Source organism: Tachysurus fulvidraco, chromosome 24 (genome assembly GCF_022655615.1).
Source record: "Tachysurus fulvidraco isolate hzauxx_2018 chromosome 24, HZAU_PFXX_2.0, whole genome shotgun sequence".
NCBI lineage: Eukaryota > Metazoa > Chordata > Actinopteri > Siluriformes > Bagridae > Tachysurus > Tachysurus fulvidraco.
This window is the reverse complement of record NC_062541.1, coordinates 5,600,013-5,625,965: the sequence shown is the minus strand read 5'-3', so window position 1 is coordinate 5,625,965 and position 25,953 is coordinate 5,600,013. Positions and strand designations below refer to the sequence as shown.

Here is a 25,953-nt window from a genome sequence, read left to right as displayed (position 1 = left end):
TCGCTTTGACACAAGTGAACACACCCATTTTTTCCCAGTTCTTGACACGATTCACGGATCTTAAAAGATGACTTCTTCTCACTGGTAGTCTGACACGCTCATGCACCATTCGCGATGTCTCAGTCCGGCTTTTCCTGAATGAAATCATGGGCGACAGGCGCGACAGATGCGCCGTGACGCGCAGGCGGAGAACCTTGACAATCTGCGGGGAAGCCGCAGCGGCCGGCGCGAGCTCGAGACGTGCAGGCAGGAGCGACCCGAGCGGCGCTGATACACACCGCAATACCACCGCCAACTGCGAGCAGGTGCACGAGAAGTCCAAGGGCAAAGATGATGGCCTTAAGGACAGGATCAGGTAAAGTCACAGCTTACAGATCGGTTACAGAGCGATAAATCACTCTAGCCATGCAGGATGACCAATGCGCACAGGATGATCAATGCGCACAGGAGCTCTGACGCTGGTGGACGTTATAACATCATGACGTGACATATAACAAACATAAATGATTAGAATTCATATCAGAAACCTCACCGATCAGCTTAAATACTTAAAAACAATACTGTACTGATGATTAATGTTCATCTGACCACAACTTTCATTTTAATTCATGGGTTTGATGCCGTTTTTTTCCCCCCCATGCTATTACGCACCACCAGAACTTTGAAATCAAATGATTGTTAAATGATGAAAATACGTCTGGAATTAATAACCTTTCATAAGAAGCTCAGATCAACTTTTTATTGAGTTATATTTGGGTTAATCATTTTTGCTGAATTGAAACCGACAAATACTCAAAAAAGTTTTAAAACTATTAAACTATTTGTAAACTATGTTGTTTAACTGATTATATAGCACTTTCCTGTTCCCTGACAAACACATTAAAATGATTAATAATTACCTAGCTTGCATAGTCAATTATAGGTACATGAATCAAGTTGTCTCTATCTTGAACAATATGTCAATAATAATTGACCTTATGCTCATAATATATTCTTAGTGATTAACTAACAGCTTTAACGTCTACTATCTTTGTTTTATCCAGGGACATAGGGGTTTGTAAATGGCTAAATTTAGTGCAGATAGCAAGCGGATAATCGGTGACATCAGCATAGAGCACTAATTGTCCTCATAATCCGTCATATTTATATGTTTATGTCATAGCTAAACAGTCTGGTCAGAGGTTTGTTGACATCCCATAAATACAATAACGTGTTTGTTGAACGTTCTTTGAGCTTATGGAGCATTAGGGAGATCAGACACTGATGTTGGGTGAGGACCTCTGGGGTTCTGTTAGTCTTACAGTTCATCCCGAAGGTGTTTAGATTGGTTGTTATAGTCAGGGCTCTGTGCAGGACCCTCATGTTCTTCCACTCCAGATTTAACCTCTACACCACATCTTTATGGAGTTCTTAGGGGCTTTGTGCACAGGTGCATTGTCATGCTGGAACAGGTTTGAACCTCTTACCTCCAATGAAGTCATTCTAGACAAGTGTATACTTTATAGCAACAGTTTGAGGACTAATCCCACAAAGGTCAGGTGTAGAAAAATGTTTAGCCATCTTATGTATCTCAGATGTTAGCCTATTCTATGTGTCAGGTTTGTTGCATGTCTCTCAACAAGAAATCAACAAACATACAGTGTGTTCACTGAGGTCAGTTGTGATCAGAGTTCCTGGTCTTGTAACATAATGTCTGTTATCATATTATCAGGTTGTTGTTTTATGCCGTGTTTAGTTTGATAATGTGAGGGTTAAATCACAAATCCTCCAAAACCCAAGGTCAGAAACATAGTGTCCTTAGAGATAGACTATAGACTATATTTATGTGTCTGAAGTGTCTGATGTGGCATAGAACAGCCCAGTCTTAGACCGGAGCTGTTAGAGTTTAAGGTTAAGAACTTTGTTCGAATTTTAGCTCAGAAAAAATATTGTCATAAACTTATTATATTTAGATTTTTCCTATTTGATAAGTTGTAATTATTAAGGTCACGGCACCACCAACTCCAAAACTTTTACAACTTTCGATATTTAATTATGATTGGCAGAACTGTTCACGTTCATGTGTAAAAGAAAATGCATGAAGGATATTAGATTTTATTTCATCGTTGTACTTCTTGGTTTCTTCATAAAAAATAATTTCTTTAAACAGCTTAGTACTTGCTTAACATTTCCCGTTATTAAAATATCAGACTCGGATGCAAGTTGTCCTGTTATTAATTATGTAATTGAATAAGTATAGTAGTGTAATAAATAAGTAAATAATAGCATATATATTGAAGTGTGTACAGTTTGGTGGCTTAGTGCTTAGCATGTTTGATACACACCCTAGGGGCTGAGGTTTGATTCCTGCTTCTGTTCTATGTGTGTGTGGAGTTTGCAGGATCTCTCTGTGATTAGGGTTTCCTTCAGGAAAGCTGGTTTCCTTCTCCGGTCCAAAGACAAGTGTTGTAGGCTGATTAAAATCACTAAATTGTCCAGTGTGTGTGATTGTGCTCTGTAATGGGTCTGCACAGTTTGTCCCCGCACCTTGTGCCCTGGGACCCCTGAGATCATCCTCAGGGTCCCTGAGACCACCACAAAGACAAAGGATAGTTCTTAATTATTAAATTGCTATTTGTTTGGTTAGGAATGAAACGTTTAGATATGAAGTGTTTTATTCCTCTCTTTTTTGCTGTTTGCTAAATATTAAAATGTTTATTTATTAAAAATGACATTATTAATATTCCATGTTGTGGATTGTCATTATACAAGTTTCTTTTCTCACTTATATAGCTGATAAAAACACCACCAACAACAATCACACAGCTTTTCACATTCCCAAGAGCCCACAAAGTGTAAACTCATCATCCTGAAGCCTTCGTCATATCAGTAATCTTAAATGTTTAACTTTTGCTTCTTCCAGTACAAAGCTCTGTCTTTGGAGACTCCTTCCAAAAATGACTAAACGTTTCTTTGCTGAAAAAATATTCATAATTCAATCAGCAGTTATACAGCTTTAATGTGTGTTTATATAAATCGTCTGCTATACACACCCGTGTTAATTGTTTTTTTTTTTTTTAAAAAAGTTGTATAAGCCGCATGAACTACTGATAGAGCTGCTGTTATAGAAAATGAATCAAAATCATCATCATCGTCGTCATCATCAACATCTAGGACCAATCAGATTAAAGATTTCTACAGAGTGATGTGAAAAGTGTTTAAAAGTTCACCTCAGATTGTGTGTGTGTGTGTGTGTGTGTGTGTGTGTGTGTGTGTGTGTGTGTGTGTGTGTGTGTGTGTGTGTGTGTGTGCCAGACCATATCAGTGAACTCAATCGGAGATAAGAATCCCAACAGTAATAATGTAATAAGCGGTGTTGTTGAGCAACATTTGAACATGGCTTGTTGTTTTCACAATGAAAGTATCATCTCCAATCAGAGTTTTATGACACTTTAACCTTTTGCTCTTGTTGTCTTTTCAGCTGCCATCGGCTCCAGGAGTCACTGCTCAGCTCAGAGAGCGGCTACAGCAACTACAGAGGAATCCTCAACTGGTGTGTGGTCATGCTGGTAAGAGCCTCACAGCAAAAGTACAACAAGCATCTTAATAGTATGCAGGTTTATGAAGGCCCAAGTTAAAATGATCTTGTGTGGTCAGGCTTTATTAAAGCTTCATTTCAACTCTAATAAGTTTTACATTTATGTAAAGGCTTGCAGATTTAGAAGAATAGAATAGTAGACTTTATTTTTTTCAGATATAAATTACGGCACAGTGAAATGCTTTCTTTACATATCCCAGCTTGGAGGTCGGCACGGGGTCAAGGGGTCAGCCATGATACAGCGCCCCTGTTGTGGCAGCTTGGCAGTTCTGGGGCTTGAACCCTGATCCTCTGATCAACAACCCATAGCCTTATTCGCTTATTCGCAAACCATTGCCTAAAACACAAATCATGACCAGTAAGACCACAGGAAACGATTCACAGCCCATAAAAATAGCACTTGTATGCCGAGTTAAAGCTTTTAATCAACACAATATGAAAGCAAACCCAACCTAATTTTTTCTCCTCTCAAGAAATATAAGCAAATCGTTTTTAAAAATTCTTGCTACACAAACTGAAAAAGCCTGAGCCCTGATGCTCTGAATCTAAAAATGAGAACTTTCTAATGCTTCAAAATTGCTTATTATAACATTGTTATATTCTTGTGACCGAATGTAAAACAATACAAAGTTAAGAGCCTTTGCCATAAAGGATCGCGATTGTAGATGCTGTAAACAACCCACTAAATTCTTAGAGCAAATTGTAAATGCTACCCGCAGTGCTACGAAGAGGAAATGGTTGCTCCTACGAAGAGGAAATGGTTAACCATCGGAAATTTCAGGGCTAAAAAGGAAATGCGAGTTCAGTAACAACATTTTTCATACTTTACATTTGTTGTTGTTGTTGTTGTCGTTGTTTTTTTTTAAAATAGATCAAATAAAAGTCCAAAATGAAATAAAGATTATTGTGTCAAAATAAGCATGGAAGGAATTAATATGGCTGATATTTCAATTTGGTTACCAGTCACTAGGTAAAGACTTTAAAATGCTGTAAGATATAACTAGGGTTGCCTGATATGTATAAAATAATCATCTGTCTAATACAAACAGTATTAAAACATACCGTTTATTTAAATTGTTCTAAAATGTTTTTGTATATTTGTACTTTTTAACATATATTGTGATGAAAGAAAAACACACAAATCAAGCCAGCCAACACTAAACACCCAATGTTTAGTACATCAAGTGTATATAATCAACTGCCTTCCTTATTGCCCAGCCTGTTTCGTTCCTTTATGATCCTTCTGTGAGTATATATGTTATGTTTTTTAATGAAATTGTACATTTATGCCCGTTTTGTACACAAGACACAAGTTTTTCTGCTCAGAATGCAGCCTCATCCATTTGGCCTTCCGTATACACTTTCAGCTCGGTCTTCGTTTGTCGTCTAATCAGCAATGCAAATGTCGAGCTGGAACAACTGCTTTGCTTGGTCAGTGTGAGAACGTGAACTCAGTTGTGAAAGAAGTGACTTGGACCGAGCAAATGTGACTTGGCCTCATTCCACTGCTTGCCACACTCATCTTAACGAGACACACAGCTTTCTTACCCTCAGTCTCTTTCTTTCTCTTTTCACACAACAAGTCTCACTTCTCACACCCCAGGAGTCGCTTTTACACAGTCGTACATGTGCTTGCTTCTCGCACCGATGGGCCGAAAGTGGAAGTTAAACTCAGCTCATGTACAATCTGTTTCCTTTATTGTATAAATAAACGCGTTACTAAATACGTCAATGCATAATTATAGAATAAAATCAACCCAATAATTAATGTCACACGGCACTAAATGCATATAAACAGATGCAAATAGTTTTGAGCATTAACACTGGATAGTCCTTTCTTTCTTTCTTTCTTTCTTTCTTTCTTTCTTTCTTTCTTTCTTTCTTTCTTTCTTTCTTTCTTTCTTTCTTTCTTTCTATCCTTATAATACACCCTGGTGCACCAATGTATTGCTGGGCTCCTTAAGCCTACATTAATATACCTTGTATCACACTCTGTTGTGTTTTGGACAGTGAACCTGAAGGAAACCGACACAGATGAAGGGAGAATGTGTGTTGAAAACTCTCCATGACTCTGGAGCTGTAAGATGACAATGCTTCCCTCTGTGCCAAAATGATAGCATTTAGAACGGAATAGTTGGCGATGTGCCAGTAATATTTTTGCACAGAAAGTATTACAATAATCTTCTAGAAAACAATTATTTTGAGTGTTAGAAGGTCACTGCTGCAGTTTGTGAGTGTTCTGGAATCATATTAAAGCAACACAACCTTTAACACAGAAGACCATCATGTTACATGATGTTCTTGGAAAAGTATTGTGTCCATAGGTTCCAGGACCTTTTACCTCTCTATGGGGACTCATAGGTCCCCTGGCATACTGGAACTTCATGATTTACACATTTGCACCACACGCCCAGTGTCCTCACTTATCCCCGTCACCCTTTACCCTATTCTCTCACCCACTGACCTCCGATAGACCGTAAACAGAGCTGTACACTCTCATTGAGCACCAGGCTCGGGTACAGGCTTGTGAGCGTGCCGTCTATGCCGTCTATGCCATGCCGACAGTGGTGTCCGTGCCAGCTTGTTCAACGGTGACTAAAGATAGGCTACGAAACAGGAACACATTTATAGTTACCTTAATGACCTGAAATATCTTTAGGTAAACTTTATTTATGCTCACTAATCAAAACCCAGCATATTCACATTCATTTGGTTTAATGTATTCTTAGAAATCTCGTGTGTCCTTTCTAAAAATAAACAACTATTCCTCTTTAAGCTCAGAGGGATAAAAGAGACAGAGAAAGGGAAAGAGAGAAAGAGAGAGAGAGAGAGAGAGAGAGAGAGAGAGAGAGAGAGAGAGAGAGAGTTTCTGATCTAACAAGTTTCTGAACTAATGCTAATCAAGACCTTGAAACAAGAACACAGCAACATTCCGCTCCAGGATTCTATTTTTCTCATTATAGACCCTCAAAATATCCCACAATGCTTTGTGTCTGGGAATGAGTAATTATGGTCATTAAGTGGGAACCTGCTGGTTGAGGATGATTCAGATGAGGAAAATACAGCTTGTGACTTGAAATGATGGTGCAAAGTGTTAGTTGAAGCTACAAAAACATTATGCTCATATGCAACTCTATCTTTATTCCTTCTTTACTCGATTAGAGGTTAAGTCAATCTATCTCTATCTTAAGAATCGATACACACAGTATGGTCTTATGTTGCATTCAGTATTACAATGACTCGGAGCGGCAAACAAGAGCTGGCGACTTCTGACAACATGAGCGACGTGGAAATATTCCCCCGAAACTTTTGTGGTATTAAATTAACATTTAGGGGAAGTTTCAGGACGAAGAACCGGAGGTCCAGGTTGTGGAGCTGGACACGATCTAACCCCGAAAGTCTTACTCAGGAGACACTGTACAAAATGGGACACATTTTAATATCCAGTCTGAAACATACTGAGTTCCCTGGATTTGACAAATCTTATCTCTACATCTGAGCTAAGAGGAATTAGCACATTTATTTATTTATTTGTTTGGTTGTTTGTTTGTTTGTTTGATATTTTTCTGAGAATGGATGCAAATATCCAACTGAGGTGCTGGATTTAAAGATGTCCCACCCACTTTCTGTGCCACGCCACCTTCTTAAGATTAACTCAGCTTGGTAATTTATGGTGATGAAAATATCCATAGATAAAAATTATAAAAAAACAAAAACAAAAAAAAAACATATAAAACTAGAATGACCTCCTTAGTCAGGAGTATGGACTAAGGAGCAAAATGAGCACAAAAACCCCACTAAACTGGTAGATTTAAAAACCTCATCCTCAAACCTAAAAAAAAAAATCTGGCTTGTGGCCAACAAGAACAGCGACAAATTGACTTTAACCAGTAAAGTGAAAGGCAAGTCCATTAAATAAGTGATATGCTGTTATTTGATCATTTCTGCCATGCCATTATCTTCCTACATTCTTAAATGAACTGAGGTAGCAGCACTAAAATAGGTCAGTGGGTCCAAATTCTATTATTCGTGTGTGTGTGTGTGTGTGTGTGTGTGTGTGTGTGTGTGTGTGTGTGTGTGTGTGTGTGTGTGTGAAAGACTTGTTGCTTAGTAACCATGCTTCCTTTTTGTTTGGCTCTGATAATACTGGGGGTGTTAAGAAGGTGTAGACAGCACTCCTGTCCGCTACAGCGCTGGCAGGTTACTAAATGTTTACGAATATATATACAAATGTGTGAATATGTGCATGGAGTGTCTTTATCTTGGTAGGAAACGTGAGTAGGGCACAAATGTGACACTTGTAGAGGGGCTCATTGTGGCAGAGCTTGGCCACTGGAAGGCGTCCATATGAGCGCTGGTGTAACGAGGTCAGGCTGCAGTTCTGTCTAAAAACAGGCACATTTTTTATGCACCGAATCTACGATGACAAAAAGATACTAAGGAAGATGTACACAGTGAAACTTGTTTTCTGAGAGATTCTACCCTTATTTATTGACATGTAAAAGAATTTACTGATAATCCAGTCTGGTATCTCATAGCTAAAGACTTTGAGCCTTGTGACTGCTTTTTTTTTTTTTTACAGCCCTATAGAGCATGCCGTAAATGGTGGTAATTGAGCCGCAAAAATCTCGATTAACAAATGATTAACTACAACATTGTACAAACAGAGAAACTGACATGTCTTTCTTTTTTTTTTTTTTGAAGGTTTTGTCCAATGCACGCCTTTTCCTGGAGAACCTCATAAAGTAAGTGAATGATCCATAGTAGTGTTCAGTATCTTGGTTGAAAAAGATACTTTTATCTAAGTGAACTTTCACAATAATGACAACGAGTCAGATGCGATATAAGAGAGAAAAGAAATCCTGACTCAACATGTTACATGTTTGTTGTTATAGGTTATGACAGCAGGAGACCACATTGATTCCACTCTAGTGTGTTTTGAGATGATTTACTGTTCTGTGAGAACGGTTGCCAGGTTCAGCCTATTATATCAACATGTTATAAATATTACAGATCTGTGATCTGGGCAAATGTCCACCACTATGTACTTTAAAAAAGGTCTATTTTTTTATACTCGTAAACATTTTCAGTAAGTCAAGCAAGCCTGGAAGTCTGAGTGTAAGTAGGTAGGGGGATTTTTACTGAAACCTGGCAACGCATTTGTGCCATCCTTGGTGTTTGCAGTATCAGTACACACCTAGTCTAAATCTTTCAGGCAAACCTTGTAAAAGAGTATTCTGTCTACTGTTTGTATCCATGTTGTTATTTGTTTAGGACACGTTGTGTGTTCAATAGAAAGCGAATTGTTTCAGTGATTTTGATCCTGATGTTTATTCTCTGTTTATCTTGTTCAGATATGGCATACTGGTGGACCCCATCCAGGTCGTCTCCCTTTTTTTAAAGGACCCATACAGCTGGCCTGCTGCATGCCTTATCATTGGTAATTTAAAGTTTTTACTTCACAATTTAGCTGATACAGATCTTAGATACACTTTTAGTTACAGAACTTCTTTAGGCACAAAATCTATCCGTATTGTACTGCAATGTCATTTCACATTTCTTCTCAATTAGTGCACATAAATTTGATTCCTCTGTCCATTTTAAGGCAAAAAAAAAAAATCCTAACCCTAATCCTAACCCTTATTCTAACCCCAAACCTAACCCAAAAGGTGTTGCATTCTTATTTTGGCTCTTTTTTGGCTGTTTTCTTTCATTTACTCATCATTCTTGATGTATTTTGTTGCTCTCTTTATATTTCAACACAACCTCTCAATTTTCCTCTCTACTCACTTTATTTAGTTAAATATGCTGTAGTATTTTTGGTTTTCGGCCCTTTGTTAATGTAAAACCTGGCCATGTTACAATTGTTTTTTTTTTTTTTATTGAGACAAAATCCCGTACATATTTCTCTCCACTGTTCTTATTAACAAATAAAACCTAAAACATGTTGTTTTTCAGTTCTGGAAGCCGAAATCTATTATTACTATGATATATATTTTGCTCTTTCGTTTTTTAAATTAGGTAATAAATGAACTTTTTTTTTCTTACATAAAGACAAAACCTAGTCATATTCCAGTCTTAGCTTTTAGCACGTCGTCCTTTTGGCTCACTCGAGTCCACTTCCCTGAAATTATTTGAGCAAAAGAAACGCTTTTATAGTAATTTACTTTTTTCAGTATAGATACAAGCCATGTTTATATTTCACATCCTCTTTTATACACCAAAACTATCTATATTAAATTAATATATATTCTTACTGTGGCAGTGAAATAGATTGTGAGCCAAACTTTCCAAATCAAAGCTAACAGTTTTTCCACAGTTGATATTTCCTGCTGTTGTGTTGTGTTGTGTTGTGTTGTGTTGTGTTGTGTTGTGTTGTGTTGTGTTGTGTTGTGTTGTGTTGTGTTGTGTTGTGTTGTGTTGTGTTGTGTTGTGTTGTGTTGAGGCAGACCGAGTCTGATTTGTGGGTTTGGGTTTTTTTCAGTGTCTAACGTGTTTATCATGGCAGCTCTGTACACGGAAAGACAGCTGGCTATGGTGAGAGTCGCACTCTAATCGTCCGTAAACTTAGACGATCCTTCTAGCAGCACTTAGAACTAATGTCAGCTATAATTATCTGGTTATAATAACCTTATGCACAGGTGTATTATGACCTGATGAGGTTTTTGTCACTTGCTTTCAGGGCAGAATCTCAGAGAGCACTGGGACTTTCCTCTACTGCATCAATCTCATCGCTGTTTTGTGTTTTCCATCCTCCACCGTCCTCACGCTGACCTCTATGACCCCAGGTAACGTTTCCTTCGTAATAAATACACAAGAGATGATCTGTTCCTGCTGTAGTCTTCTGTCTGTACGGATCCTAATCTGGATCATAAAGTGTGTCATTAATAGAACTGCCTGATTTACTCTGTCCTCATTAAGAGAACATGTTTTATTCCCACCTCACTTTGGGCTCATTTTGGGTTAAAAGTTGGACTAAATATGGAAAATTTTTTTGCCTAAATTACATTTAAATCCCTGGCTATAAACCTCCAATGTGCTGATTGTTCAAGTATTGTGTCTTCTCTCTCTCTCTCTCTCTGTCTGTCAGTCTCTCGCTCTCTCTTTCTCTGTTTGTCTCTTTTTCTGTTTGTCTCTCTCTCTCTCTGTTTCTCGCTCTCTCAGTCTGTCTGTCTGTCTCTGATTTATTTAAAGGGTTGATTAAGTATTGCTTCTTTCTTCTCCCTCTCTCTCTCTCTCTCTCTTTCGAGTGTGATAACATTCATTCATTCATTCATTCATCTTCTACCGCTTATCCGAACTTCTCGCGTCACGGGGAGCCTGTGCCTATCTCAGGCGTCATCGGGCATCGAGGCAGGATACACCCTGGACGGAGTGCCAACCCATCACAGGGCACAGACACACACTCTCATTCACTCACACACTCACACACTATGGACAATTTTCCAGAGATGCCAATCAACCTACCATGCATGTCTTTGGACTGGGGGAGGAAACCGGAGTACCCGGAGGAAACCCCCGAGGCACGGGGAGAACATGCAAACTCCACACACACAAGGCGGAGGCGGGAATCGAACCCCGACCCTGGAGGTGTGAGGCGAATGTGCTACCCACTAAGCCACCGTGCCCCCCAGTGTGATAACAATCTATTCAAAATGATATAATGCTTACTATGTGCATTGTGCCCTTAATGGACTTTGATTTGGAAATCAATTTGTAAAATATGTCCATTCAGATTACGCACATATACACAGGAAACTGGAGCATCAATACATCAAGAAAATTAATTCATAATTAATTAACAAGCCTTGTATTTGTCCTCTCAGTAGCTCTAACTGTACTTTTTGCTCTTGTTATTATTATGCTCTGTTTGAAATTTACAACATGCACCTGATTATACCCTGTGTGTGTGTGTGTGTGTGTGTGTGTGTGTGTGTGTGTGTGTGTGTGTGTGTGTGTGTGTGTGTGTGTGTGTGTGTGTGTGTGTGTGCGCAGTGGGTGGAATCTTTGCACTATTAGTATACACAGTCCTGTTCCTGAAGCTCTACTCCTACAGGGATTTTAATAAATGGTGCCGGGAGATCAGACACGTCCAAGCCCGAAAACTGTCTCGCTCCAACTCTTGTGAGTACAAACATCACACACAGCAGAGCGCACGTGTGGCTGAGCGTATTACCAAGAACCGCTTATATAAAATACTGCTTTGAGAAGTGACTTGGTATTTAAGAACAAGCCGTGTTGTTAAAACTGACAAATCTCCAAATGTGTGTTTTTTACTTTTTGCCTTCTAACGGATAATCGTATTTGCGATCGTATGATTTGAATTTTTGTAGGACAGGAATCTGTAACAAACAAAACTAATTTTTTGCATGTAATTTTATGTAAGTCGCACATGCAGCTAACGTTCTCTTGACTGTCTGCCTTTAAAACTACAGCCAAGTAAAAGTCTCCATTTTTCTGTGATATTGATTGAGCATTTGGATTTATTTTGGTTTGTGCGTCATTTCTTTTTATTGGTATGGAGCTCATTTTCTGAATACACAATCTCAAAATACAGCTGTTTCATTTTTCAGTGCATTTAAACGGGCCCTAGTGTGTCTCAGATTGCTTTTCCTCGAAGAAACAGAGTTTTTCTTTGCTGGGTTCATGAACACTGAAGCTGTAGGTTAACGTTTTTCTGGCCAGAACAGATCACAAGTGTGATTTAATTGTTGACTCATTAATCCAGTTGACCTGCATTAACCCCGAGTTAAACTGGAGTGTGAAATCACCAGGCTTTCATCACTATTCACAGTGAGTAGTGTGCTTATTAATTTAGTTTACTCCAGACCTGAGTATCTATGCTTTTTGTTGACTCTCAAAGGCTTTTAGAAGAAGAAGAAGAAGAAGAAGAGGAAGAAGAAGACTTTATTTTGTCACATATACAGTAGATTACATTACAGTGAAAATCTTTCTTCACATATCCCAACTTTGGTGTCAGAACACAGGTTCAGCCATGATACAGCGCCCCTGAAGCAGAGAGGGTTAAGGGCCTTGCTCAAGGGCCCAACAGTGGCAACTTGGCAATGCTGGGGCTTGAACCCTTTGATCAACAAGCCAGAGCCTTAACCACTTAAGCGACTACTGCCCCACTTTAGTGCTTGAATATTTGAAATCTCTTTCGAGAGTTAACACACACACACACACACACACACACACACACACACACACACACACACACACAGGCACGCACACACACACACACACACACACACACACACACAGGGTCAGTCGTGGCCTAATGGGGGTCAGTCGTGGCCTAATGGGGGTCAGTCGTGGCCTAATGGAGGGTCAGTCATGGCCTAATGGTTAGAGAGTCTGACTCCTAACCTGAAGGTTGTGGGTTCGAGTCTTGGGCCGGCCATGACTGAGGTGCCCTTGAGCAAGGCACCAAACCCCCCCAAATGCTCCCCGGGCGCCGCAGCATAAATGGCTGCCCACTGGGTGTGTGTTCACGGTGTGTGTGTTCACTGCTGTGTGTGTGCAGTTTGGATGGGTTAAACGCAGAGAACAAATTCTGGGTATGGGTCACCGTACTTAGCCGTATGTCACATCACACACACACACACACACACACATTTCCATTCATACAGAGAGAGATTTTCCGCTCTCTCTGTATGTGATCTTTCATCCTTTAAAATCCTGCCATCTGCTGGACTAAATACAGTTTAGTATTTTTTGTTCTAAAACACATGACTGCATTAGAGAACAGCCTGTGAAGGAGCATGTCTTAGTTACAGAACAAATCCACCCTTTAATTTGAGTCTGAATGAGAGTCGTAGACCTATTTATTCTGAATGAATGGGCAAATGAAGAGGATTTTTTATCTGACTCATTGATTCAGACTCACTGGTTCATCACGGTTCATTCAGTGCTTCTTAATAGTGTGTAGCAGCACTAAGACCAGCTGTACTGTGTGTGTGCAGAAATGACGGCTGGAAGTTTTTTAATTATTGTAGCGTTGAAATTCGGCTTCGTGTAATTTTGCATGTAATTTGGCATGTATGTATTTATTTTAATCACATTTATATCCTCATCCGTGACTGCTCTCTCGAAACTAGCCTGAAAATCTGAAATATCTTTTTTGAAAAGAAATAAGCAATATATTATCTTTGTGGATTGGCTAATTTTAATAAACCGTAATATTAAAATGTGTCTGATGAAAACTTTGCATTTTTAAATTTTATTGATTTTATAGAGTGAATAAATAAATAAATAAACAAAAAAATAAACAAATAAATAAATGATACTCACTGGTGCCACCTAATGATTCAACTAACTGAATCTTGATGAATCATTTTGGTCAACGGAATCAAAAGATTCGATTTACTTTATAAATCGAAATGGACCCGTATTCAGGTAGCAATAAAATGAACATGGAAAGAGACACTTACAGAGAAGTACAGAGAAGATTAATAGATTTTTTTCTCTTTTGGCAGCAACGGACATTAGATGATGAAGGTACTGAGCGCAATACAACTGCTCAGATCACAAGCTTCTGATTTGTTGAGTCAGGAAATGTTTTGTTCTGTTACCCTTCGCTTTCTCTGGCTGCAGGTCCGTCTGTGCAGAGAGCCAATGGGAATGCAGCACACAGTCACGTGACCTACCCGGGCAATCTCACCCATAGAGGTACTAATGATGAAGGTTTCATGATAAGGATAGTTGTTATAATACTCTGAGAGTTAGGATCCATGATCTCTCTCTCTCTCACACACACACTCACACTCTCATACTGCTCTGTTCATGTCCTGTCCCGATTCTCCTTTCCCATAGATATGTATTATTTCATTTTTGCCCCAACGCTGTGCTACGAGCTGAACTTCCCTCGATCCCCACGAATACGGAAGCGCTTCCTGCTCAGGAGACTTTTTGAAATGGTGAGGTTAATAAAATGTCTATAAACAAGTATTAGCTATGAGTCTTCTAAGACTAATCATGAAATTAGAATGTTTCTTGACATTGAGTCATCACTGTACCAGCGTGTGGTGATCCAGAGTCTTTACTAGTGGCCCAACTTGTGTAGACCAGATACTGATTTACTGTGTAGGGAGCCAGAGAGCTGATTACGACACATAGGAGATCAGTCTAACACTTATTTCCACACCATATCTCTTTTAATTACAGCTCTTTTTGATGCAGTTACAAGTCGGCTTGATACAGCAGGTACGTGTGGATAAACCAGAGCTTGTATTTCGTTTCCTTTTATCATCATTTGTGTTTTTCCTCTAGCGAACAAATAAACCCTCTCTTTTTTTAGTGGATGGTGCCAACTATCCAGAACTCCATGAAGCCTTTTCAGGTAAGGATTATTCATTTTGTTATTCGTCAGGGTTTTTATGTTAATCCAAATTGTTTTATACTGTATATGGAATAGAGAACAGTCCATGGATAATGCTGTTTAAAGTTAAAGTAAAAGTTCAGCCACAAGTGACCATAAACTAGTCACAAGTCATAATAAAGGTCTGATGTTTCACACTGTACATTACAGCTCTGTTACCCAACATGGCCTACTGCACAATTTTTTGTAGCATTTATCTCATGCCTTATTGCGGACGTTTGTGGTTACTGATCGATCGATCGATCGATCTATCTATCTATCTATCTATCTATCTATCTATCTATCTATCTATCTATCTATCTAATCATAATACCACAGCATCGTTGAAATTATGCTGTCCAGTCTGTCAATGCATAATGAAATCCACTTCTATTAATATTGGAGGTACATAAACAAACAAACAAACACAAATAAATAAATAAATAAATAAATAAAATAAATTAAATAAAATAAACCATGTATAGTGATTACTATAACCTTTTAACCAGTACAGTGCCATCCAGTTCTGCCAGTGGAATGAAAATTCGACTTATGGGATGTTTTCAATCAGCATAAACAAATGAATGATTTTCTGGCCGTGAGTCTGATTTAAAATACGTCAGGACTCTGTTGATAACCGTACATAGAATAACCTTATGAAAACTACAACTTATTAAAAGCCCTGAGTGTCTACGTTCATACTAGCTTCATATATAGCACCACTGTGTAGTGAGACATAACTAAGACATTCAATGCTGAACATGGACGCAACCAAACAGGAGAAAACTCAGTTTTTTGGCCTCTGGAAAAAAAAAGTTAAAGAAAGACTGTATGTATAAATATATAAGTGCTTATACTTGCTTTTTGTGGATAAAAGAAGAAGAATCTTTGATATTTTGTTGGATATTAATCATCTCTGTTGTTTTGTGATAGGACATGGATTTGTCCAGGATGGTGGAGCGTCTCCTGAAGCTTGCTGTGAGTACAGGCACTTGTATGTGTCCTGTTCTGTAATCTCCTTCTGTAAATAGCACTGTTAACTAGAACTAGAGATTACGCTGTTATTAAGTGTCTGTATCAATATTATACATTTACTCCATATCATAGCTGTGATGGCTCCAGTGGTTAAGGCTCTGGGTTGTTGGTCAGAGTATCAGGGGTTCGAGCTGCCACTGTTGGGCCCTTGAGCAAGGCCCTTATCCCACTCTGCTCCAGGGGCGCTTTATCATGGCTGACACTGTGTTTTGACTCTAATCTCTAATATGTGAAGAAAGAATTTCAAAATGAAGGCTTCTGTTCTTCTATAGCTTGCTGTTTATTCCTGTTTTACAAAGATTTATTTTGGGAAGTTGTTGCTTAGTGATTATGCAATTGAGCTACTGTTCAAAAGGCCGAGTTCAAATCCTTTCAAAATTTGGCCCCCAAAAATGATGAAAATTTAAATTATCTATGGAAACAGTTTTTTCATACAGTACATAGATTTGACATGATTAAATATATTGCATAATGTTTTTTAAATGGTGTTATTTTGCATGCATTTGTGTTCTTAGATTTTAAATTATAGATACATCATGTTGATCGTATCCAAAATGTAATCGCTGTATGTCCATGATGACTACTTACTTCATTATGGAAGTGTGACAGAGGGAACAAGGGAGAAAGAAAGGATAGAGACAATGGGCAAGCGAGAGACAGAGGGAAGGAGGGTGTGTGTGTGAGAGAGAGAGAGAGAGAGAGAGAGAGGGAGAGAGGGAAAGAGGGAAAGAGAGGGAGAGAGAGAAGGAGGTATAGGAGATCTCTCTCTCCTTATTTCTCTCTCCCTCTTTCTTTCCGCTCTCTTTCTTTTCCGCTCTCTCTTTTTCTCTTCCCCTCTCTCTCTCTGCTTGCTCTCTCCCTCTTTCTCTTCTTTCTTTCTCTCTTTCTTTTCTCTTCCTGCTGTTCTTCCCCTCCTCTCTCCTTCTTCCTCCCCCTCTTTCTCTCTTTCCCTCTCTTTCTCTCTCTCTCGCCTCTCTTTCTATCTCCTCTTCTTTCTTTCTCTTTTCTCTTCTTTTCCTCTCTCTTTTTCTCTTCCCCTCTCTCTCTCCTTATTTCTCTCTCCCTCTTTCCTTCTTTCTTTCTCTCTTTCTCTTTTCTACTTTCTTTCTTTCCCCAGATCTAGAATTCGGGGAGAGAGAGACCTTCCAAGCCGAAGCAAATTTGAGATACATCATGCTGATGTCTATGAATGTTTCTCATTCTAAAGCTTAAATAGAAAAGTTTGGAGTGTTTCCTGTGTCTCATCATCATCTCTCTCCTCTCTTACAGGTCCCTAATCATTTAATATGGCTTATCTTTTTTTACTGGTTATTCCACTCCTCCATGAACTTTGTTGCAGAACTGATGCAGTTTGGAGACCGAGAGTTCTACCGAGACTGGTGGTGAGTATGGTGAGGGCACGCTGAGGAACGGAAAAGACTTCCTATGTACCACAAAACACACCACTACTACCACTGTGGATATTTTGTCTGCTTTGTGCAGGGCATTTGAAGCTCATTTTCTGGGCCAGAAAAGCATGAACAAAAGCCTTACATGAATGCACTAACCAGATCCAGTGTATCCTATATCGTATAATATAGTATATTTAACGTTAAATGGTTACTACACGACTAAAAGCACTTAAAATAAAACACCTTCATGGTAATTAAAATGCTATCTGCTGTAGTCTTAATTGTTTTTATATATACTTATAGGAACTCAGAAACAGTGCCATATTTCTGGTCAAACTGGAACATCCCTGTCCATAAATGGTGCCTGCGGTGAGTCAGAGCTCATTATCTATCTATCTATCTGTCTATCTATCTATCTACAGTTGTGCTCAAAAGTTTGCATACCCTGAAATAATTTGTTAAACATTGCCATTTATTTGGAAAATATGACTGATAATTAAAACATTTTTTTCTTATTTAAGGATAGTCTTTAATGATCACATAGTGATCAAAAGTTTAGATATCCTTGAATGTTTGGCCACATTATACACAGTGGTGTAGTCTAGTTTTTTGTAGTGAGTATACTGTGATTTTTTCCCCCCTCATTATTAGAGACTGCTTATGTGTTATCAACATTCCAATTTATTATAAGCAACAAAAGACAGTCAGCTGTTAAAACCTGTGCTCCAGGTCCCATATTCATATAATATTTAAGGCTAAATGTAATCAGACAGTTGGCAGCACCCAGTGAATTTCACAGTAGGAAAAAATATAGACTATGAAAGACTATCAGTGTGTGCTGCCAATTGTCTGATTACCAACATTTTTCAAAATATCATCTTTCGTGTTAAACAGAAGAAAGAAACTCATACAGTTTTGGAACAAATTGAGGGTGAGGAAATAACACAATTTTCATTTTTGGGTGAACTTTATACCTTTAAGAGCTACATTTAGCCTTAAATGTTATATGAATATGGGACCTGGAGCACAGGTTTTATCAGCTGTCAATTTTCAATGTACATTTAAGAGTGAACAATAAACATTTGTTCAGTTCTATAACCAACACTCTTTCATTGCAGAATATTATGAACTGAATGAACTGGTAGTTTACAAAGCTTTACAAATACGTGTGTACTCGGGCTGTGGGTGAAATGTCACCAGAAGCTGCTGTAGCTTTAGGCGCAGGCTTCCGAAAACACTCTAGAGTGTAGTTTGAGTCTGCTTTCGTTTCATATCTTCTTTTACATTACTTAGTTAATTTCAAATTTGCACCAAAAAACACCGCCAAGCAACTAATTTTCCTCCTTGGTAGGTGACGTCAGATCAGGTCACAGGCCACGGAAGCCCCAATGGTCCAAAAACGTTAGTGATTCGCAATCGCAACCACAGTCTGTGTTCGCAACACAGACGGGGTGAATTTATGAATGAAAGTTCTGTCACAAAACGATATTGTTACGTATCCTCACGCTTTTTAAGTGGGTATACGGAAATCCTTGGCCTTTCCTAGTGGGTATACGGCGTATACCTGCGTATCACGTAGACTACACCATTGATTAAGCACACACACAGGTTGCCACACGGAGGTATAAATGGCTATTAATAGAACGTTTTTACACCTGTCACTAATTGTAGTTGTAATTAGTGTTTGTAAATAAACAGACTGAGTTTCTCATGAGGTGATGCACTGACTTGGCTGGATACTGCACCACAGGAAAGACAAAAGAACTGCCAATGGAGCTGTTTAATAAGGTAGAGGAACTTAATAAAGAAGGAAAAGGATATAAAAAGATCTCGACACTTAAAAAAGCCAGTCATTACTGTTCAAACGCTGATAAAGAGGTGGAAAATAAGAGGTTGTGTTGATACTAAGCCACGCTCAGCTAGACCAAGAAAGATTTCTACTACCAGAAGAATTGTTAGGGAGACAAAACTAAAACCAACAAACGACTTTGAGAGAAATACAGGCTGCTCCGGAAAAAAGTGGTGTTGTCAGGAGAAAGCTGTTACTGTGCCCATGCCACAAAAAGAAGGTACACCTTCAGTACATCAGGCAGCACTTAGACAAACCTCACAGCTTCTGGAGTCATGTGGAGTGTTGAGACCAAAATTGAACTTCATCGTCACAACACTACAGTATGTTTGGAGAGAACAATTTGCATTCTACAGCACGAAAGCTGCACATGGGACACTGTTGGATGTTCCAACGTGACAGTGATCCAAAGCACAAGGCAAGGTTGACCCTCCAATGGCTACAGAAGAAAAAGCTGAAGGTTCTGAAGCAGACATCACAGTCTCCTGACTTCAATATCATTCAGCCACTTTGCGGAGATCTTCATGGCTGTTGCATGTGATCGTGTTTCTAGTCTCGTTTTGCCTTTGTCTTTTGTTCAATAAAATCTTCACCTGCATTTGGATCCTTTGTCACATGCATAGAAAGAAGAGGCAGAGGATGCAAATGCATGTGAGACTACGTGGATACAAAATGAGACGAGAAACACGATCACACGTGACAGCCATAAAGGATCAACAACCGATAAAGAACATGAGAAACACACAGCGTTAAATACATACAGGGAACCAATGACAAACGAGAACAGGAACACATGACTACATAACCAATTAGAACAGGACACAAACACAAGGCAGGAGGACATGAGGGAAAGGGAAGCAAGACAGCAGAAACAGATATCAAAATAAAAGACATAGAATATGTTACATTGTGCCATTCTGTTATGTCGTACATATTAACTATTATCCTAGAAGAAATAAAATAAATTAGTTTTGACTTGTCACTCAGGTTTTCTTTAAAAAATGATACACATCTTGCAAATTCTCACAAACATTTAAGCACAACTGTATCTAGCAACCTCGTTCATCTCAGTCCCACATCTTTATTAATTAACATATGACTTCCTTTCTGTTTCTTCTCTGCTTTCAGGCACTTTTATAAGCCCATGTTGAGAAGAGGTGTGAACAAGCTGACAGCTCAGATCGCTGTGTTCTTTCTCTCCGCCTTCTTTCATGAGGTTTAACAGCTTTAAAATCATTTCAAGAAATGTTTCTGTCTTTGCTCCTAATCATTAAAGAGCATTTAAGATCATGGTCAATATAATGGTTTTCCTAATTTGTCTCCAAGTTGTTTTACTGATTAAAACCTGTTCTACAAAGTAAATATTATGGAGCAGTTTTAATAAATATTTTAAATTTGCATTTGATTTAATTTGTGTGGCCATGTGTGTGATAACCTGTAAGTTGTGTTTGTTCTGTCTCAGTACCTGGTGAGTGTGCCGCTGAAGATGTTCCGACTTTGGGCGTTCATGGGAATGATGGCTCAGGTAAGTCGAAAATCCCTAAAGAATTCTCCTGAAGTATAAACACCATTTTCCAAAAAAAGCTTTTAAAAGATTTGTTGGTTTCAGGTTCCGCTCGCCATGTTTGTGGGACGCTTCCTGAGAGGTAACTATGGCAACGCGGCGGTCTGGATCTCTCTGATCATCGGGCAGCCCATCGCTGTGCTCATGTACGTCCACGATTACTATGTACTTCATTATGGAAGTGCAACAGAGGGCGGAACTTCACCATGATAAACAATATGTTGAATTTAAAAAAAAAAAAAAAAACGACTTCAGATGTATTAGAATGAACGATTTTGAAGGACAAGTGGAAGAACAGTGCTTACATCATCACCACAAAGAGGGAAATCCTCTGCTATTGCACTTTAAGGGCAGAGAGACAGACAGGGAAGGAGAGAGACAGGGAGGGGGAGAGAGAGAGAGACCGACAGAGGGAGCGAGAGAGACCGAGGGACAGAGTTAGAGAGTGAGAGAGGAAGAGAGCGAGAGAGAGACAGAGGGAGGGAGCGAGAGAGAGACAGGGATGGAGAGTCAGAGAAAGAGCGAGAGACAGAAAGAGGAAGCGAGAGAGAGAGAGAGACAGAGGGAGGGAGAGAGCAAGAGTCAGAGAGTGAGAGAGAGACAGGGAGAGTGAGAGACAAAGAGAAAGAGAGACAGAGAGACTGCCCAGCCAAAGTATCAGCATTAAATTGCCATGAAACACACACCCTGATGACAACAGTGAGCTTACACCACAAACACATGGCCATTTTCTCTCTCTTATTTGATGAACATTTTATGAACATTTTATGAACATTATCTGCACTTTGTAACTGTTTAAGTCAGTTTGTTTTTATAGTTTTGCTTCCTTTACATAGTAAAGCCGTTTAGGTTTTTGCACTTTATCAATAATGCAGTTTCTTGAGCCTTTCATCAGTAATTATTATTAAGTAAAATCAATCAGTCCTTTATATAAATTAATTACAATTCACATGAATGTTTTATGTTAATGTAAAAATGGTCGATGCTTGGAAACGTACGTTAGTCATTTTAACTTAAGTTCCAATTTAATGAATGTTTTCTGTTGTACTTTTAAGACACTGGACCAGATTTGAGCTACTTTCAACTCCTTTATACCCAAAGATATCAGTTCGTGAATCAATCCGACTTTGTAAGATTTATGACTTTAATAGACTTTAATGGCTGAAACATTATAAAAATCAGTGTTTTTATTCCAGACTTTTCCACTGTGCATTTTTTATACAGATATGGTTTTATAAAAGTTTTTATTGTAGTGAGAGGTTACAAAATAAATAAATAACTAAATAAATAAATAATACATATATATATATATACATATAAATACCACTTATTTGTCCCGAGACCGTTAACATAAACCATGTACAGCTTTGAAAACAAATGTGGAATTAAAGTCACAGTGCTATGTTACTACCGCTGCACTGACTCCATTGTGGCAGCTGATTTTCCAGTTCAGAAATAAAGCTGGTCAGTCCAACGACGTCTAAGCGTGTGTTTTACACGAGTTACACATTCTCTTTGCTCTGAATGTTGGTTTCACAGTTCAGTCTGGGTTGCTATCTCACAGTGCATATAAAACATATAAGACATATAATGGGGGGTGTGGGAGGGTGTAAGGAGAAAAAAAAATAAACTGCAGGTAAAACAGGTCGGGAGCGATGGAAGGGTTCGGATGTGCCTGTGATGTCATTTCTGGAAAAGCAAAAGGAAACGTTAGTAATCTAGAACAGAATCCACTCTACAGAAATACAGTCTAACTGACACTGTACTGTTCAGTTAATACCACAGAGCTCTATCTCTCGATCCTCACCGGTCGGAATGGTTCTGAATCACAAGGTGAATCAGCAGCTGCATTCGAATCGTTTCTATGGTAACAACTTACACAGGGGCTTGTACAGTGACAAGCTCACACCACGTATAAATGTGCTGTTACGGACATATAAGGTTTTGTCTTTTTTTTTTTTTTTTTAGTTTTTTGTCATATTACCCTCAAAAGAGAGACGATGCTGATATGAGATTTAAAAAAAAAAAAAAAACAGAATTTGTAACAGGAACCTACAATTAAAAGATACCTTACAATTAAAACATACAATGTGTTTTGCTTAAATAAATAACTGCAGTGGAGTATAAGAGCAATAAAACGTCCTGTTATAGGAAAATGATCAACCTGAGGATCATGGTGTATTACACCAATCTACCGTCGATCTAATAGATGCCTGGGATTCTGAACTTGCACCGTCTTACCTTCGCCTCACCCCCTAACCCATCAAAAATGATTCTATAATTCAAAGAATGCATACGGTAAAATGAGTGGCATTACTTTTTGGTATTTTAATAGAATAGATCCCAACTTTTGAGGTTGGGGTCAGAGCACAGTTTCAGCCATGAAACAGCACCATTAAAGCAGAGAGAGTTAAGGGCCTTGCTTAAGGGCCTAAAAGTGGCAGCTTGGCCATTGCTGAGCCTTGAACCCTGATCTTCTAATCAAACACCCAGAGCCTTAACCACCTGAGCCATCACTGCCAAATCATTATATGTCTAAGACGTTTTTATTTTTATTTTATTTTGTATTGATTTTCAAGTTTTTATTTTGTATTTCTTTTTAAGTTTTGAAATGAAGTGTTTATGAATGACAGACTTAAAAATAAATAAAAGAGTAAAAATTAAATAGTTAAACCATTCATTTTGTGAAATATTTGAATATACTGAAATGACAAAAAAACACGTCAATGGGAGGAGTTTACTGTTAATTATTTTGTCATAATGTTGTTTTTGTTGAAATCCATTTATACTGTGTTAGAATGTGCTGTATTTATTATTATTATTATTATTATTATTATTATTATTATTATTATTATTACTACTACTACTATTACTACTACTACTACTACTACTAATAATAATAATAATAATAATAATGTTCTTTTCAATAACACTTCAATATAGATCTCTAAAAAGACATATTTTGGGCATCCAGATTGTATATGAAGCCAGCGATAAAAGCATTATAGGTTCTCTATAGAACCGTTCCTGTTAAGATTGTTTGTTTTTTTTTTCGCCCATGTTGTGCTTGGTGTATATAATAATGCTCAGAATGTAACTCACCGTTTCTTTGTGTTGTATCGGCAAATAAAGTTTAAACCCGGCCGGCAGCTCGTCCTCCGAGTACAGTCTGTCAGAAAAGTATACTCTTCTTATGCGACAGTTCGCGTGGATCTGGAAGGTGATATTCAGTAATATTCAGAAAAACATTCAAAAATATAACTGACGTACTTATTTGTCCTATATGTTTGATGTTAGATTTTATGTTAAAGTCGACATTGTCCTTTAAATCAGCACAATATTTTGCTGAATGTACACAAGAAATATACTGTATAGCAAAGCAACTCAAAGATGAACTGACTCAAATTAAAAAAAAAAAAGATAGAAATTTCAAATGTAATTTAAGGTCACTGTGGGAACGAACAAAATATAAAATGTTTATTCCCTAAAATTTACGATGGTATCAAATGAATACAAATTGTAGGGGGGGAAATGTAGGGAACTGTTAAGCGTAAAAGTGTAAATTGACCATCATGATTAAAGTAAAATTGAACACCTTCTCAGAAATGCATTACCAAATATCTCCTGGATGTTATTAAAGAGGATAAAGACTGACATACAGGCTGCTATATTGAGTAAAGCGAAGACGTTCTGCCACCTGTACATGCAGCGTTTCGATGTAATTGGTGCCATAAGCTCTCTTTGTGAAGTCAGACAGGTTGAACTGGATCTGGTTCCAACCTTCATCCAGCCTCATGGGCATGGTGCAGATGAAGGGATTCACCCGTGTGGTTCTCTGGTAGCTACTGGCTCGGAATCTCCGCCGCACGTTAGCATCATCCAACACCTGAGACAAGACAAATGAGCAGTTCTGAGATACAGCACCATACACACATACAAAACACTTAGCAGGCCTGTAATTACTGATTGCTGAAATGGAAAGTAACATCTGCTCAGTGGTGCTCTTGTTCTTTTAAAATCAGCCGGGAACAGGAAGCACCAATTATCAGATGTTATTTGGTGTGGCTCAAGATTTCTTTACCTGAACTTCAAATGCAAAACCTTTCTTCAGATTCTTGATTATCATGACCAGGAAGGGAAGTCTGATGCCCAGGGTTTTCTTTGGATCTTGCGGGCATGTGATGTAGGTCGTGCTGTGAAAGTGAGAGAGACAGAAATGATTCAAATCCTAATGAATGAATAGGAAACTGAGTTGCAGCTACATCGTAATACTTACCAGACATTAGATCCTTCCATCTCAAGCACTAGTGACTGGATGTCTTCGTCTGTAATGCGCTTTATATGTCCATTTCTCACCTGGAAGTACAGTTGAAATAGATATATGGAGATACAGGGACAGATAAAGCTATTAAGAGAGATACATCACTACAGTTAGTGTAATGATAGTGAGTGTGTATTACAACTGTGTGTAAGATTACAGACAGCTTGCAAAGTGCCTGATACTAAACAAACACTTTAGAAAAAGTTTCCATCTGGACATATCTGGTGCTTTATTTATAAATCTTATGAGACGTTAATAATATCAGTCGAACTAAATGATTATCAATAATAATAATAATAATAATAATAATAATAATAATACCCCGTGACCCGAGAAGTTCAGATAAGCGGTAGAAAATGAATGAATTAATAATAATAATAATAATAATATCCGTCGAACTAAATAATTATCAGTAATAATAATAATAATAATAATAATAATAATAATAATATCAGTCAAACTAAATGAGCTATGATGGTTATTCGGTGCCTGAGCAGAAGTTTACCTGTGAATTCCATATAAGTAGAGGTTTGCTTCCGATGCTGTACAAAATGGACAAGAATCCGCTTTGAAATGTATTCTTAAACATAATTAAAAATGTTCTAAATGATCACTTTTATAAATCACTTCTGTTTACAGCGATTCGCTCTTAACTTGTGCCTTAAATAACCGCTTAGGGTAGCAACAAAATCCGAGCAAACGTTCCAAAACAAAAGACTAGAATCAGAATCAGAATCAGAATCACATGCTCAACAAAACTCCAGTTTTCTTTCTATCTATCTATCTATCTATCTATCTATCTATCTATCTATCTATCTGTCTGTCTATTTATCTGTCTATCTGTCTGTCTATCTGTC

At 38.2% G+C, this 25,953-nt stretch overlaps 2 protein-coding genes across 2 annotated transcripts; one reads left to right on the top strand and one right to left on the bottom strand.

The window, feature by feature from the left end:
• Positions 1-21,970, top strand: dgat1a (diacylglycerol O-acyltransferase 1a). Its single transcript, XM_027155099.2, has 17 exons — positions 1-355; positions 3,461-3,548; positions 8,282-8,322; positions 8,932-9,017; positions 10,062-10,114; positions 10,260-10,365; positions 11,573-11,701; positions 14,174-14,248; positions 14,393-14,496; positions 14,744-14,782; positions 14,877-14,918; positions 15,870-15,914; positions 17,241-17,353; positions 17,666-17,731; positions 20,340-20,427; positions 20,674-20,736; positions 20,821-21,970. The coding sequence occupies exons 1-17, from the start codon at positions 147-149 to the stop codon at positions 20,983-20,985; spliced, it is 1,512 nt and encodes a 503-aa protein (XP_027010900.2). The 5' UTR covers positions 1-146; the 3' UTR covers positions 20,986-21,970.
• On the bottom strand, positions 21,899-25,792 carry cfap20 (cilia and flagella associated protein 20). The gene is made up of 6 exons (XM_027155101.2): positions 25,602-25,792; positions 25,052-25,131; positions 24,857-24,968; positions 24,473-24,661; positions 23,878-23,988; positions 21,899-22,464 (listed from the first exon to the last, which is right to left on the bottom strand). Exons 1-6 carry the CDS (start codon positions 25,683-25,685, stop codon positions 22,459-22,461), a joined length of 582 nt encoding a protein of 193 aa, XP_027010902.1. The 5' UTR covers positions 25,686-25,792; the 3' UTR covers positions 21,899-22,458.
• Positions 25,793-25,953: the final 161 nt, after the last annotated feature.

Excerpts from the sequence above, each read along its gene's own strand:
- dgat1a (XM_027155099.2), top strand. The coding sequence starts at position 147 with ATGGGCGACAGGCGCGACAGATGCGCCGTGACGCGCAGGCGGAGAACC. Across the intron at positions 8,323-8,931 it reads TTCCTGGAGAACCTCATAAA|ATATGGCATACTGGTGGACC; the intron begins GTAAGTGAATGA and ends TATCTTGTTCAG. Across the intron at positions 15,915-17,240 it reads AGCGTCTCCTGAAGCTTGCT|GTCCCTAATCATTTAATATG; the intron begins GTGAGTACAGGC and ends CCTCTCTTACAG.
- cfap20 (XM_027155101.2), bottom strand. The coding sequence starts at position 25,685 with ATGTTTAAGAATACATTTCAAAGCGGATTCTTGTCCATTTTGTACAGC. Across the intron at positions 25,132-25,601 it reads TACTTATATGGAATTCACAG|GTGAGAAATGGACATATAAA; the intron begins GTAAACTTCTGC and ends CTGTACTTCCAG. Across the intron at positions 24,969-25,051 it reads ATGGAAGGATCTAATGTCTG|CACGACCTACATCACATGCC; the intron begins GTAAGTATTACG and ends TCACTTTCACAG.